Source organism: Chanodichthys erythropterus, chromosome 6, assembly GCF_024489055.1.
Source record: "Chanodichthys erythropterus isolate Z2021 chromosome 6, ASM2448905v1, whole genome shotgun sequence".
NCBI lineage: Eukaryota > Metazoa > Chordata > Actinopteri > Cypriniformes > Xenocyprididae > Chanodichthys > Chanodichthys erythropterus.
In genome coordinates this window covers 16,507,592-16,524,028 of record NC_090226.1, presented here as the reverse complement: position 1 = coordinate 16,524,028, position 16,437 = coordinate 16,507,592, and the positions used below count along the sequence as shown (strand labels likewise).

General features: G+C 35.4%; 1 protein-coding gene across 1 annotated transcript in view; it reads right to left on the bottom strand.

Annotated features, from left to right (window-relative positions):
* synpra (synaptoporin a) overlaps nt 1-5,685 on the bottom strand; it is a 35,042-nt gene extending 29,357 nt beyond the window's left edge. The window contains exons 1-2 of the mRNA XM_067387337.1: nt 5,603-5,685; nt 5,422-5,487 (exon numbers count right to left, since the gene is read on the bottom strand). Of these exons, the coding sequence (XP_067243438.1) occupies nt 5,422-5,487; nt 5,603-5,620 (84 nt within the window). The 5' untranslated portion in view covers nt 5,621-5,685. The remainder of the gene's footprint in view (nt 1-5,421; nt 5,488-5,602) is intronic.
* Between the last annotated feature and the right edge of the window lie 10,752 nt (nt 5,686-16,437).

Sequence of the window (16,437 nt, the reverse complement as noted above, 5' to 3'; positions counted from 1 at the left end):
TACTTGCAAGATGTCAGACTGGCTAAAAACAATGATTTAGCATTAACCAGATAACCTGATGAACACAGACTGTGTTTAAGGGCTCCAAATAAGTCTATAAATGGAACATGAGACCATTTCCGACCATTTTCAGATCCCTACAAAATTCTCAGCTTCCAGTCATTCTTGCAAACTGCAAGTAGTGTATTATGAGATAATCTGTGTTCAAATGAGAAGAACACTCATTGGATGGTCCCAGAGCTCATTACCCGTCTGTACAGTGCACTCAGGCCTATAACAGCCAGTGTGTATCTGGGCGCTCTTTGTATGCTTCACTGATCATAAGTAGGCATAAAATCTCATTTTATTTTTAAAACACTGTCCCCCCTTCTTTTCCTCAGTTGCTGTCTCCCTATGGAGTTTCCATGGCTACTTGGTCACATGATATCACAGAGCCCCTCCCCCTGCCCTGAGGTGACTGTCACAGCGGTTAGTCAGATTCGGCCACCGGACCAGGATGCGATCAGACTACGTATTTGAGCGTGTGTTTATGTATGTTTGTATGTTGGAGCTTATGTGTTGACCCTGGTACCGCTACATAGATTTTGATATAAACTAATCACAAATCATGTAAAATAACTGGTTATTCAATGATTTTAACAAAAAGATTTGTTATAGGTTTACAGCTGCCGTTCTACTATTCAATTACTGGACTGTAAGTCACAAGATTGTGTGATGTGATTCGGTTTAGCAGTTCAGTCTTTCCTCAGTTGTGTGTTATCCATGTGACAAAAAGGTGGATCATTCAAGTACAGGCTCGAGATCGAAAAACGGAGAGACAGCCAACCTTTCACAGATGAATTTCTGCACATCTGCACACAGGCAGCCAAAGCACATCTGCCCACAGTCATTCAACCTTTCTGGTGAACTGAGGTACATCTAAAGTCAACTAACCTTTCTTCTGTGAATTTGTAAAACACATACCCTTCCATCAACTTTACCTCAATGAATCACCAGTCTGCTCAGTCTCAGTGGTGTGTCATTCTACCTATCCGTCAAATAAATTGACTGTATGAATTGACTTCCTAAACTACTCAAGGTTTCTTAGTTATGGAAAAAAAATAATAATGTGTTTGATTTTATAATAAATATAATATAATATAATATAATATAATATAATATAATAATATAATATAATATAATATAATATAATATAATATAATATAATATAATATAATATAATATAATATAATATAATCCCTGTGACCCTACATAGGACAAGTGGTTTGGAAAATCTATATTATATTATATTATATTATATTATATTATATTATATTATATTATATTATATTATATTATATTATATTATATTATATTATATTATATTATATTATATTATATTATAATGCTCTGATTGGCTGGAAGGTGTACAATAAAACTGTTTAATGCACAAGCTCCAAGTCAGTTTAATCATCGTTCTGTATTAATGTGCTGCTTTCATTGAAGCACACACACACAGGTCACTTGCACACCGAGATCCAACATCATGTAACAGAAACCAGAGCACAGAAACTTGTTGTCAACACTGCCCTGCGACTTTTATTAATAAATTAACTTTGCTACTGAATCGCTACATTATATTAATCAGCAAGGAGGTTGTAACTTTGCTGTTTTTGAAATAATTAAACTCACAGCTTCATTACTCTTCTCTCTTTCTCTCACAGTAGGCTAATTAATTCAAAGAAATGCTACACTCTAAAAAATGCTGGGTTAAAAACAACCCAAGTTGGGTTGAAAATGGATAAACCCAGCGATTGGGTTGTTTTAACCCAGCAGTTGGGTTAAATGTTTGCCCAACCTGCTGGGTAGTTTTACTTAACTCAACTATTGTTTAAAAATTACAGTATTGCTTACTTTCAGACAGGACCACTTTGGCAAGTTACTGAGTTTATTGAACACAATTATCTTTGGCGGTATGGTTCCTTACGGGGGTTCTTGCTCCAAAATTAATTGGACATACAAGAGCTTTAACATTACCCCCCGGAACCATCAGCTTGGAATACACAGACAATTAAGACACTAGTAATGTCTTTATGAGCGAACGTGGTATCATGTAGATATGGCAGTAGGACGTCTATTCTGTAGCTTGGTTATGAGGATGAGTGTCTCTCAGCAGTGAGGTCCATGCTGGCCGGGACTTGAAGCCTTATTGACTTTAAAGGTAGTGATCTGGAACAAAAGAAGACGACAACCAGAAGGTGCATTGTAATATGCTCATTCTTATAATGGGGAGGGAGGGAGGGTTGCGAGCAGTTTGAGCATACTTACCGAGCAGCGATGCCACGTATATATGTCCCGTGTCTAATAGGAGAATCGTAGTGATTGGAGCGATTTGACAGCTGACCGTGTCAGGCACTATGCCTACGTGGCATGACTGAACTAACGCTGCGCTCGATTAAAATGAACCCAAAATATATTGAAGATTAACATTTATTAATATGTTTAATAAATGAACATTTTAATTTCATTTTAGATTCATTTTAAGTCAGCCATATAGTCATTTCCAAACAATATTTGGGTTAAATAAAACTACCCATCAGATTGGGCTAAAACAACCCAATCACTGGGTTTGTCCATTTTCAACCCAACTTGGGTTGTTTTTAACCCAGCATTTTTTAGAGTGTATAATTCAAGAGATAGATTCAAGAAATAAATGTAACCTTACCACACTTTATCTCAGAGCCAGATGATAGCTGACGAAAATTTTAACCCTTACAGTCAAATTTAGCACTGCAAACATCAATGACAGATTTAACTTGTCAATGCTGGCAAATGACCATGGTATAAGCGAGATAATCCATGGCTAGCTGTGCATTATTGAATTCACATATTATATTAATTATATTATATTATATTATATTATATTATATTATATTATATTATATTATATTATATTATATTATATTATATTATATTATATTATATTATATTATATTATATTATATTATATTATATTATATTATCCATCCATTTGTCCAAAATAAAGAATTTTGCATATTTAAATGTGTCATTGGTCTCACTGAGTCATCTCATTTCAATAGCTCAATAATTGTCTAATTATCACAAATAATTGCTTTGAGAGGCTGAGAGAGAGAGCAAATATCAAGAGGACGGTTAGGAATCACTATGTAAAAAAAAACAAAAAAAAAAACACTGGCAGACAGGAAACTACAGAGGCAGAGACAAAACTAAAGACCTGCAGAGAGAGATACACAGACAGAAACACACAGAGAAAAGCCACTGTGTGACCAAAAGTGATTAAGACTGCATGTTTCCCCGGTGATAAGCTTCTCATTTTTTTTTTTCCAGAGGACACTTCAAATGGAGAGCAGGGAGATTAATTTCCTCAGGAGAAGATGCATCGCATCCTCCAATCCCCCAGCATTCAATTGCAATAATTATCCAAAATGGCGTTGCCACTTATGCCTGCCTCACATTTGCATAGCTCAGAGCCATTTATGGTTGCCATTGTAGATGTTTTAATTTTCACCTCTGCATACACTTTGATGACGGAAAAGAGGTCTGGAGGAGCACTTGACCTTTTGACTTTGTACAGTTGCTTTGCGGCAAACAGTAAGGACGGCATTGGGGAGGCTTAAAAATACTGCTTTTGATGTAATAAAATACAGTATGTAATGAAATTAAATATCTGCAATGTTAGAAGACCTTACTTGTTTTAAAAAAATTCTATTGTACACTATTAGAAGAAAAGGTTCTATATAGAACCTTAAAGGATTCGGTCAGGGGCTTTATATATAGATCCTTTATGGGGCTCCCATCATGAAAATGGGATCATTTAATGAACTTAGTTTTAATTAATTCATTGTGTTTAATTCAAATTCTTATCTTAATTTATCTTATTTTTTTATGAATTAAACAGCTTGTAAACATGCTTTATCACTATAAAAACTGAAATAACATATAAAACATGAATGTATTCTGCAATCATTTAAGACATTTCTCCTCATATAGAAGTTTTTGGCATAAAGAGTCAAGTCAAGAACCCTATATTGAACCCTTAAGAGTGTGTTCTATTCTATTCTATTCTATTCTATTCTATTCTATTCTATTCTATTCTATTCTATTCTATTCATCTGGGAAACAGGTCAGAACACAATAAATTTGCCATTTCAAGTATGTTTTTAAGGCAGACCAGAATTGTTTTTTCAAAGCAACTAAGCTTTAATAGCTACAAGTGCTCTTCATATAGGATGCTTTCATTAGCACATGGCAAGACATATATGCAAAGATTATATCTAGGAATGTTTTGCTTTCTGTAAATCCTGCTGAGTTGTTCAAAGAGTCTGTTAGGGTACTAAAGCCACATATCTCCACTAACAACCCAAAAAGACTTGCAGATGGACACACATACACAAAAGCTGGACATGTCCTCATAGATCAGATACTTTCTCAGTCTCATAAACTAAATTATGTCAGAGCACCAGAGTGTGACACCATGGCAAGTCGAAACACACACTTCCCTGCATGACCCACACTCATCAGATGGCCGTGGGAAAACACAGTTTAGCTTTTTTCACACTAGAGGCTACAATTAGTGTCAGAATAGTAATATCTGGTAACACAGTAGGTAAGTATAACAAGTGAAACATTATGCAAACTAATACAGCCCTCTACATACTCCATTATATTGTTTGTACTGCACAAATATAACCTACACAAGGAATAAATATCAAAGCAAATACATTTTGCTATATATTTACACATCTGCTTGTTTAAAAGCACACCAGCTCTCTTATGCATGGACAGACCACATGTGCGGAAAGCAAAAAAAGGTTCATTTGCAAAGATTTTACTATAATGGTAAGCCTTGCTATCATCAATTATATATTTACAGTTTGTATTCAATTTGCTTAGACATCAAGTTTCGAGGTCATCTTAAAATTGACTCCATTTACATTTACCAATTGCTTCTTTATTGCAGTAAAAAGTGAGTACGAGCAGAACCATTGAAAAGAATTGACTGCTGGTGCATTATATAAACCCGAGCCCCTCGGTCCATGTAAATGGGATTGATCATCAACAGAATATGTCACTTACTCTTATGAGGAGTAATTTACATGTTTAAAATAAATAACATGGTTATCAAAACTTAGATATGCTAGATATCCATTTAACATGCCCAATTCCGATACTTATAGAAATGCCCAAATGGATTAATGATTATAAATATGGCTGTGCCACATATACTTATTCAAAACTGAGTAAAGCACATGAATGATGGTTAAAAAAAAAACGATAGTAAAAATCACTCTCTCTCCCTCACACATGCCTGGACCAAGCTTATTCAGCCAATTGAGAAAAGTAAAGGAAAGAGAGTTAGAGAAAGGTGAGAGGAAAAACGCGTGCTTTACGCACACTTACCCATTCCAGAACACGGATAAATCCCAGAGGTAATTTAAGCACTTGGAATGTCCCAAGTGACACAATCTGTAATAACAAATAAACATGATCAATAGCGTCATTTGATGCAGTTTGATTAGGCGCATTTCTCATGATTTTCATTAGATATTGTCAAATGCACAAACTATAAAATATTTCCTACCTGGTTAGCTGTTTCCATTTTCTTGTTGGAGAGAAATGCGCTTGTAAGTAGGATAGGTCAAGACCAAAACAACGCTAAATGAGTGATGTGCCAGAGTCGCGAGCGCAGAGCAGGGAATCGGCTGTAATCGCGCCTCAGTACGGAAAGTGCCGAGTGACTTCGGCATTAATCGTTTCTCGATACGGAAAGAGCCGAGAGACTTCGGTTTTAATCTCTCCTCTACAACAAAATGTAAAGTACCCTCGTCATTAATCTCTCCATAATAGTAGGGAAAGAGCCGACTGTCTTCGGCATTGAGAGACGCTCTGAAGTTCCATGGAGACAGACACGGATTGGATTTCACAAAATGAACCGTGACCAAAATGTTTTTCTCTATTGGACAATGATATCAAATTACAATTTATTTGCACTATAAAATGTTGTTTTGTCAGTCTAAAATACGTTTGTTGACTGGGTATCAAATATTAAGTGGGGATTTTTCTTAATTTCAAACTCAGCAGATTACACAAACTATTGTGGTGTTGACAAGATAAAATGATTCTCTAAATGTCTAGCATTATTATTACATTGTGTTTTATTCAGTTTACCATTCAGTATTTTGTAGGCGTTCTATGCCCAGTGACATTTTGTTAAAGCTCATTCAAGTGTGTGGAAACAGTACTGATTCCAACACAGCTACATTACATAATCATGATCTCTTTTAACTCAACCAAGTAGGCTGGGCAAAGAATCAAGATAATAACATGAAAATTTGCATGAAGATGTTATGCATATATGCATATTTTGAGTTTGCTATTGAGAAAGAGAAGAGCAACTCTTACAAACATAACACTATATCATTCATATAGCCTAATATTGTATAATATTCATCAGTCACCATGTATACAAAGATAGAAAGCTGGAATCAAGTCATCGATGGCTTTTTTTTTTTTTTTTGCTTACAACATGCATGTACACACGTACAAGTCCTGCTCCCATGTTTTATGGGGACTTTTCATAGATATAATGATTTTTATACTGTACAAACTGTATATTCTATCCCCTACCCCTATACAGATCACAAACAAAAACTTTCTGCATTAATATATATATATATATATATATATATATATATATATATATATAAATATATAAAGAAAAAAAATATCATGTATGAATTATAAGCTGTTTTTAACCACAATGTAGGTTAAACCTGCACACACACACACACACACACACACACACACACACACACACACACACACACACACACACACACACACACACACACACACACACACACACACACACACACACACACACACACACACACACACACACACACACACATCATACTGCTTAAGGGACTCAAGCAGTCACAGAGAATGAGGGAAAAAAAGACTTCAGGAAGTGTGAGTGTCAGAATGAAGCCTACAGGGACATGAGCCCTAAAGAGCTTTTTTATTAGGCACTGTTCATTTAAAGTTCACTGTGTATTAGAATGTACTTACATTTAGATCTGTGTTTGCCTGCAAGTCCAAGGTCAAGTCTACCCTGATCGCTGTACTTTCACTTATTATGAGAAAGACCCCAAACACGCACACACCTGATGCCATCTCAGCTGTTGCCCTTGCCTTCTCCAGCACAAAGGACTCTCAGAATCAGCAATGTGAAATGTCACAGAAATGGGAGATTTAGCAGAAATTCTACCTGGAAGACTCTAATGCATGAAATTACTCATTATCTAACCAATCATAACACGTCACCTGAGTATATAAGTTCTGTTCCCACCCACTATTATGTTCGCAGATACCGGCTTTCACCCCCATCCTCCCCTTCACCACCAGGTCGGTCCCTGTCCCTACATACAGGATCTGCAATCATCTGCTATCTGCTTAAGAACTTAATCATTCCATCTATTCGATATTTGCATACAAACTGTTAAATAAATCTTATTTAAATGTTTTCTTGCCTACCGAGTCTTTCTGGTAGAACTGTGGTAATGTTGTTTGCATGCATATGTCTTGGTGATACTGAAGTAACATTAACAATATTCCTTACAGGTGCATCACACAGACAGGTGTCCACACTCATCACACCCTGAGACAGCAGAACACCTGGGTTCAGATTGCTTTAAGGAAAAATGGAGGACAATCTGTAGTTTTTTTCTGAGAGCTTGCCAGCTGTCACTCTGAATATTATCTATGGAAGTATATTATAGGCACATACAAGTCCAATTACTTATATTTGCTCAGGCTGGCAAACTATCACACATATATATATATATATATATATATATATATATATATTGATTGTGTGTGTGTGTGTGTGTGTGTGTGATCTGGCATATATGGTTTATGAGGACACAAATGTGTACAATGATATGGGTATTACAACGTTTTGGGTGGTTGTAAACCAAACAGCTTAAAAAAACATACTGAACAGTGTTATTTTTTTATGTATTAAAAAAAAATGCAGAAAGTTTTCTGTGATGGGTAGGGTTAGTGTAGGGGGATAGAATATACAGTAGAATATACAGTTTGCACAGTATAAAAATCATTACGCCTATGGAGATTCTCATGTTTTAGTAAGAAATTAATACTTTTATTTAGCAAGGATGTGTTAAATTTAACAAAAGTGACAAATAAATTCATAATGTTACAAAAGATTTCTATTTTAAATAAATGCCTAGTTCTGTCTTGAAACTCTAGATGGCGATGGCTGATGGGTCCTTAAAGGGTTAGTTCACCCAAAAATGAAAATAATGTCATTTATTACACACACTCATGCCGCTCCACACCTGTAAGACCTTCATTCATCTTCGGAACACAAATTAAGATATTTTTGATAAAATCAGATGGCTCAGTGAGGCCTGCATAGACAGCAATGTACTTCCTCTCTCAAGATCCATTAATGTACTAAAAACATATTTAAATCAGTTCATGTGAGTTCAGTGGTTCTATCTTAATATTATAAAGCGTCAAGAATATTCTTTCTGTGCCAAAAAAACAAAATAACGACTTTTTAACAATATCTAGTGATGGCCGATTTCAAAACACTGCTTCGGAGCGTTATGAATCTTTTGAGTTGAATCGGTGATTCGGATCGCATATCAAACCGCCAAACTGCTGAAATCACATGACTTTGGCGCTCCAAACCACTGATTTGATTCGTAAAGCTCCGAAGCTTCGGCCATCACTAGATATTGTTAGATTTTTTATTTTTTATTTTTTTTGCCGCACAAAAAATATTCTCGTTGCTTTACAATATTAAGATAGAACCACTGAACTCACATGAACTGATTTAAATATGTTTTTAGTACCTTTATGGATCTTGAGAAAAGAAGTACCATTGCTGTCTATGCATGCTTCGCTGAGCCATCTGATTTTATCAAAAATATCTTAATTTGCATTCCGAAGATGAACGAAGGTCTTAGGGGTGGAGAAAGACATGAGGGTGAGTTATAAATTACATTATTTTCATTTTTGGGTGAACTAATCCTTTAACACAAGCTGGTGATATTTACAGCATCAACTACTTGGCACAAGCTGTTTGGTTCATGCCGCATCTGCAGCCAATGAGCTTGCTTGGTCAACATTTAAATGGCTGGTTACCATTCACTATAGCAGTTTGCAGTGCGCTTTCAGAGTTTTTGTCAAAAATCCTCCCCCTTCCCAGCTCCACCTGTATAGATCTGCTATGGGTAATAGATATATTGTATTTGTGCAGCAGCAGCATGTCTACATACTCACAGCAGCGTATTGCTGTGTATTGTATTGGCAGTAGCAAGTTCCTGTACTTGCTCTGTAGCAGCAGCAGCAATGTAGTTTTTTACAAACCTGACTGCCTCTTTATGCAGAGGATCTAACTAATATAGTAATATATTCAGTAGTTTAGACTTGACCTTGTCAGACCAACCCGTACAGCAACCAAACAAACTCTAATTAAGGGGCATTTCTTGTATGAGTCTCTAATTGTGCTTTTGCTGGACTTGTACTCATGTAATGCTCTTTATGTTAATTTCAGAGTTGCTGTGTTATGGTAGAGCAGGGGTTGCCTGCTTGTAGTATACTATATAATACGTAAATTATGCCGCCTCAAGTTCAGCAGTAAAATTTGAATGTGTGGTGGCATGGTGCCACTCGTCACTCCTAATTTCTCCCTGGGAAGAGGCTAGATGTGGCATGACTGGCATCTGGAGTAAAGAGCTGCACAATAGCACAGACACAAGCCTCGGGGATCCACACGCATGATGGAGTGACCTGGGGAACAATCAACATCATTCTGTTTCACACCGCTGCTCGCTCGCCAAGGAATTATGGCAGTGGCCAAGACAGTCACTTAACCTGCACTGAGAGTCTGAGAGGCACAGTGCAGCTCTCAGAACAATTACGACATCGCTGGATCTCTTCCTCCAGTTGTGCCAACAGTTGCCACACTGAATAAGCCTGCAGTTAAACCGGTTCAGTCCGCATCCAGCCGCAGCGCACCCAGGGGCTCTGAGTGGCTGAATGAAACATTAGGGGATAATTCAAGAGGATAGTTCAACCAAAAATGAAAATTATGTCATCATTTACTCACCCTCATGTTGTTCCAAACTTGTATGAATTTCTTTCCTCTGCTGAACACAAAAGAAGATATTTTGAAGAATATGGTTAACCAAACATTTGATGGTCCCCACTGACTTCCATAGTTTTGAAAAAAAAAATAAAAATATGGAAGTCAATGGGGTCCATCACCTGTTTGGTTCTTCATTTTTGGGTGAACTATCCCTTTAAGTGCTTGGTTGCGTTCATGTTAAAATGTCTATTCAAATCAAATCATAACCATATAACAACATAAATATCCTTGTCTTTATCCTTGTGTTAAAAGGTAGAAGCAAACTCCTATGTATATTTTTAGTAGATGATCTCAGTAAGCATAGTGCTAGCAACATCAAGTTCATGGGTTTCAATTCCCAGGAAACACACAGCCTACTGATAAAAATGTTTTTATACATTAGTGGCCAGTGATGTCTGGCCTTAAGGAAAATTGACAACATAACCATTTATTCAAATATTATCCAAAATTTGATCAAGATTTTGTAAGCATATTGCATAGTTGTGCTTGGAGTCAAATGTTTTATTTGTGATAACGCAATTATAAATTCCAAACTGTGTGGACATATTGTGTGAACATAAGTTTTGGCCAGGCTGTCACAGAGAAATTATGAACACATGCAAAAACAATGACCAATGAAATGTTAAGAACTGATTATAATGAAAGATTACAGAATAACACAAGACGAGTCACTCGTATTGTTTTGAATGGGAGAAAGTGCAACAGGCAATATGGCGGAATAATAGACGTGCACTTAGGACCGCATATGCGCATTAGCTTGATTGTCATGATTCAAGCATTTAGAAACATAATTTATGAGACAGCTTTTGTCAGATTTAAAGGGATAGTTCACCCAAAAATGAAAATGATGTCATTAATGACTCACCCTCATGTTGTTCCAAACCCGTAAGACCTCCGTTCATCTTCGGAACACAGTTTAAGATATTTTAGATTTAGTCCGAGAGCTTTCTGTCCCTCCATTGAAAATGTATGTATGATATACTGTCCATGTCCAGAAAGGTAATAAAAACATCATCAAAGTAGTCCATGTGACATCAGAGGGTTGGTTAGAAGTTGTTGAAGCATCGAAAATACATTTTGGTCCAAAAATAACAAAAACTACGACTTTATTCAGCATTGACATAATTTTCATTTTTGGGTAAACTAACCCTTTAATTGGTGATTTTCAAATATGAAATTTAATCGTAAGCTTGGCAAACAGCTTTGGAGAATTTGATGTTTCCCCATTCAAAGAGATAGCTGCACTTGCATGCCTGAGAAGCGTTTCAAAGATGGCCGCCGAGCGAAATTACTTTATTTTGAAATGAAATTTGTAATCCATGTATGCTTTTTCCTGTAAACTTTTTTTCAAGGTTTTTTTGTGGTAAAAAAAAAAAGCTGTAGCTGTAGTTATCCTTTTTTTGCCAAATAATTTTGTCAGATAAATACCTTAAACAAGTTTAGTGTTTTGTTCTTCCCTCATATTTAAAGTATTTAAAAAAAGATAAAATAATTTCCTCATATTTTGATGGTTTAATCGAACTTCTAGGGTCATTAAAAACTTTTTTCATGTTTTATGGGGACGTAAACTGTATATTCTAATCCCTAACACTAAACCTACCCCTAACCCCATACCCATCACAGAAAACTTTATTCATTTTTCAAAAAAATATCACTTAGTATGATTTATAAACTGTTTTCCTCATGGGAACCAAAAATGTCCCCACAAGGACAAGGATTTTGGATATTGAGATCTTTTTGTCCCTATAACATATGGTTTACCAGAACCACCCACACACACACACACACACACACACACACACACACACACACACACACACACACAGAGAGAGAAAGAAAGAGAGAGAGATACATTTTTCAAAATATCTTTTGAATTCCACAGAAGAAAGAAAGTCATTCAGGTTTGGAACAACATAAGGATGAGTAAATGATGTCAAATTTGATTTTGGGGGAACTATTCCTTTTATTTAGTTTTTATAGTTGAATATGAACTGGGAGTTTATAACTATCTACTATGTTATTACCTGCAAAACCATTTAATCAAAAAAGTCTGCAAATTATTGTATATATTTTTAATGAACTGATGGAACCATTTTATGGAGTGAATATGAACTGCAGTATGAACTAGAGCTGCAGTACTGAACCCTCAGGCTGTTTCTGAACGAGCACTTCCTCTTTTGAATTTCAGTTTTTTTTGTTTTTTTTTGGACAACTTATATATAGAAATGGAGATGGTGCAACCTTCAATGTTCGATTTGGTTTCAGCTCCACTTTCACACCAGACAGCTAAACCAATCACCAACTCATACCAAAACACAAAGGAAGCGAAATACGCTTAAATAGGCCTATAAAAGACAAAACGTGAGCTTCTGGAATTGTTCTGTGTGTAAATGCATTATCCCTCCTCTTATTCTGCACCACTAATCTGGCGGAAATAATCAGGATTAAAATTTGCATTCTGGGAGTGAAATGAGCACAAATGAGAGAAACCAAATAATAAGCAGACGCACAGACACAATTATTGTAGCAGCCGCTCTTCTTTGTTAACAGACGTCGTAAAAATGAACAAATGCAACTGACTGTTGCTCACGAGCATGTCTACACAATACGCGCTGTCTATCATGATGCTGTATCACGAGAGACGATGCGCACGCGCTCGCCGATGACATTTGAACAATTGTAAATGTCAGACAGGTGCGACACTGTCATCCTCGCGCACCCTGAGCTGGAGTTACCTTCGCCCGCACCCTGTTATCAGCGGTCAGCAGACCATTTCGGAGGGCGTCCGGAACATCTGAATCCATGACAACACGGTTAGCAAATAGGTTGCTTAGCAACTAATCCAATGAGCGCCTAGCGGCCTATCAGTAGTGACAGCGTTTAGCCAATTAACAGATACTCACTCTGAAGATGCTTTCCTACATGGCATTTGCTCTCTGCTCTGCGACAACCAAGCAATGCTGAGGTAAAATATGCCTGACTGGCATTAGAGGACAAAAACCAAATAGAAGCTTCGTTTTATTAGGATACGCAAACAGGCACCAGAGGCTTTTGAATTGTGTAAGCATAGCTTGCATTTTCTGGATTCAGTGAATAGAGAAACTTTTAATTATGAATTATGTATTAATTATGAGGCCTAAGTGCCAGGTGAGATGTACTGATTGGCATGTTAACATTTTTTAAGGAGACATTATTTGAACAGCAAATTACAGAGAACTGCCAGGAATAATAAAAGGACATTAAATTCATATTATACTAGAAGAACGGACATATATGGTATATACAGTACAGTCCAAAAGTTTGGAACCACTAAGATTTTTAATGTTTTTAAAAGAAGTTTCGTCTGCTCACCAAGGCTACATTTATTTAATTAAAAATACAGTAAAAACAGTAATATTGTGAAATATTATTACAATTTAAAATAATTGTTTTTTATTTGAATATATTACACAAAGTAATTTATTCCTGTGATGGCAAAGCTGAATTTTCAACATCGTTACTCCAGTCTTCAGTGTCACATGATCCTTCAGAAATCATTCTAATATGCTGATCTGCTGCTCAAGAAACATTTAATGTGTACAATTGTACAAAATATTTGTGTACAATATTTATTTTCAGGATTATTTGATGAATAGAAAGTTCAAAAGAACAGCGTTTATCTGAAATCTAATCTTTTGTAACATTACAAATGTCTTTACTGCCACTTTTGATTGATTTAATGCATCCTTGCTGGATAAAAGTATTCATTTCTTTAATTTCTTTTCAAAAAAATAAAAATAAAAATTCTTACTGACCCCAAACTTTTGAACGGTAGTGTATAATGCTACAGAAGCTTTGTATTTCAGATAAATGCTGTTCTTTTGAACTTTCTATTCATCAAGGAATCCTGAAAAATAAAGTACACAACTGTTCAACATTGAAAATAATCATAAATGTTTCTTGAGCAGCAAATCAGCATATTAGAATGATTTCTGAAGGATCATGTGACACTGAAGACTGGAGTAACGATGCTGAAAATTCAGCTTTGCATCACAGGAATAAATTACTTTGTGAAATATATTTAAATAGAAAACAGTTATTTTAAATTGTAATAATATTTCACAATATTACTGTTTTTACTGTATTTTTAATTAAATAAATGTAGCCTTGGTGAGCAGATGAAACTTCTTTTAAAAACATTAAAAATCTTAGTGGTTCCAAACTTTTGGACTGTACTGTATATATATATGGCGTTAAAGAAATATGTATGCAAGTATCTTATTTTATTGTGATATGTGATTTTAAGTTTATATAAAGTTGGTCCTTCTGGTTTCAGGGGAAGTACACTCTTCAAAACGATCAATAGAGGGCTCCCTTTCATTACAGTATTATAGTTTATGATCAAAAACATCCTCAGCTTTCATAAAGAATCGTTTCTTTTTGTGTAAATGATTTGGATCAGATGGATTATTAAAATTAAACACTGAAGAATTATAGGCTTCTTAAAAAAAACATTACAATACTGTTCTAAAGTTTAAGGTCAGTAAGATTTTTTGTAAGAAATTGAACTTGTACAAGGATACAATAAATTGATCAAAAGTGACAGTAAAGACATTTATAATGTTACAAAAGATTTCCGTTTCAAGTATGCTTTTGTGTCATGTTTTCCACAGAAATATTAAGCAGCACAACTGTTTTCAAAACTGATGTTTTGAACAGCTTTGGTAGCACAGGAATAACTGGCATTTTAAATGTATTATTATATTAAAATATATATTAAAATAGAAAACAGTTATTTTAAATTGTAATAATATTTCACAGTATTACTGTTTTTTGATCAAATGCAGCCTTGGTGAGCATAAGAGACTTCTTTCAGAAACATATTAAAAACTAAAATGTTTTATCGGTAATGTAACATTCTTAAATAGTTATTATTTTAAATAATCTTATACACACTGTAAAACCGAACAGTGAAAGTGACTTTGTTTCACTCAAATAAATGAAAGTTCATTGTATTTAATAGAAAAAAAGTTGTGTGAACTCAAAATTTCATTGTAGTAAGCTTAACCTAATATGATTGAGTTGAGTTGCAGCAGATTTCTAATTCTATGTTTTGGATCAGACTGTATAAATAAATGCTGAAATTGAGTGTTATTTTGCGTGTTTTTGCCCAGGATTAACATAGGGAGGCATACTTTAGTGTTTAATGTTGTGTTATGTTGGGATTTACAGGGGGTTCTGTTATGTTAGTTTTGTAGGGTTACCATTGTGGTGAAGAGTAGAGCCTGTTGTTAGGCTGAGGATGGGCTGCAAAAATGTTTAAGACCATATTGTATGTTTTTTTGATTATATACATGTAAGTATATAATGACATTCTCTTTGATAGTCATAATAGCATGTGTTATTTGCTATCTAACATTTAACCGAGATCTGAATGTGATATTTAAGACGTAATTAACATTATGATGAGTTGGGCGAGGCTGAGAACTGTGGGAGCGAAGGGATGCCGCCGGTGACGTGATTGTTAATGAGACACCTGTGCACCACACTGGACTTGCTCCGCTTCTGTGGTTCTTGGCCCCGCCCCACTTGTCACAAAAATTTTAAGTTCTACTAACTTGAAAAATGAGTTTCCTCAAATGTTTTGAGTGTTCTGAACTTATTGAGTTTTACAGTGCACACATAAGCTTATTCACTTACATAATTGAAACCTGGTCTAAATAGAAAGAGTGTGACTATTTCGGCCTGTGGACAAAATTGCATTACAAAAATATGCTGCAGAAAGTTACAAAGGAACGAACTCAACTAAACTCTGCTGTGCTAGAACTATGACTCTGACGTCCTGCTTAACAAACTCAATGCAATGCAATGACAGATGTGTTTGAAAAGTGCATTTCATGTAAATACAATATAATTGTGCAACAATAAAAAACATCACGGCTAAACAAATCCATTTTCTAATGAATATAAACTTCACTGGATATAAACTTGTCAAGATTCACTGGAATTTGTAAATATGGACTTTTCTATTTAGCTCTGCTCAACTCAAAACAACATGCAGAGACAATTAACATAACTTATTCTGGAAGTCACATTCCTTCCTTTGGCATTCCATTCCTTTTCTTCTATGACAGCTATGAAGGAAGATGCCTGTCCAAAAGGGCACACTGTTTTTATCCAATTAAAAACTGGGAAAGGCTCCAGACATACTGGCACCACCTCCAGTGCTTTTGGTAAATATTCTGTTTCCATTTTTT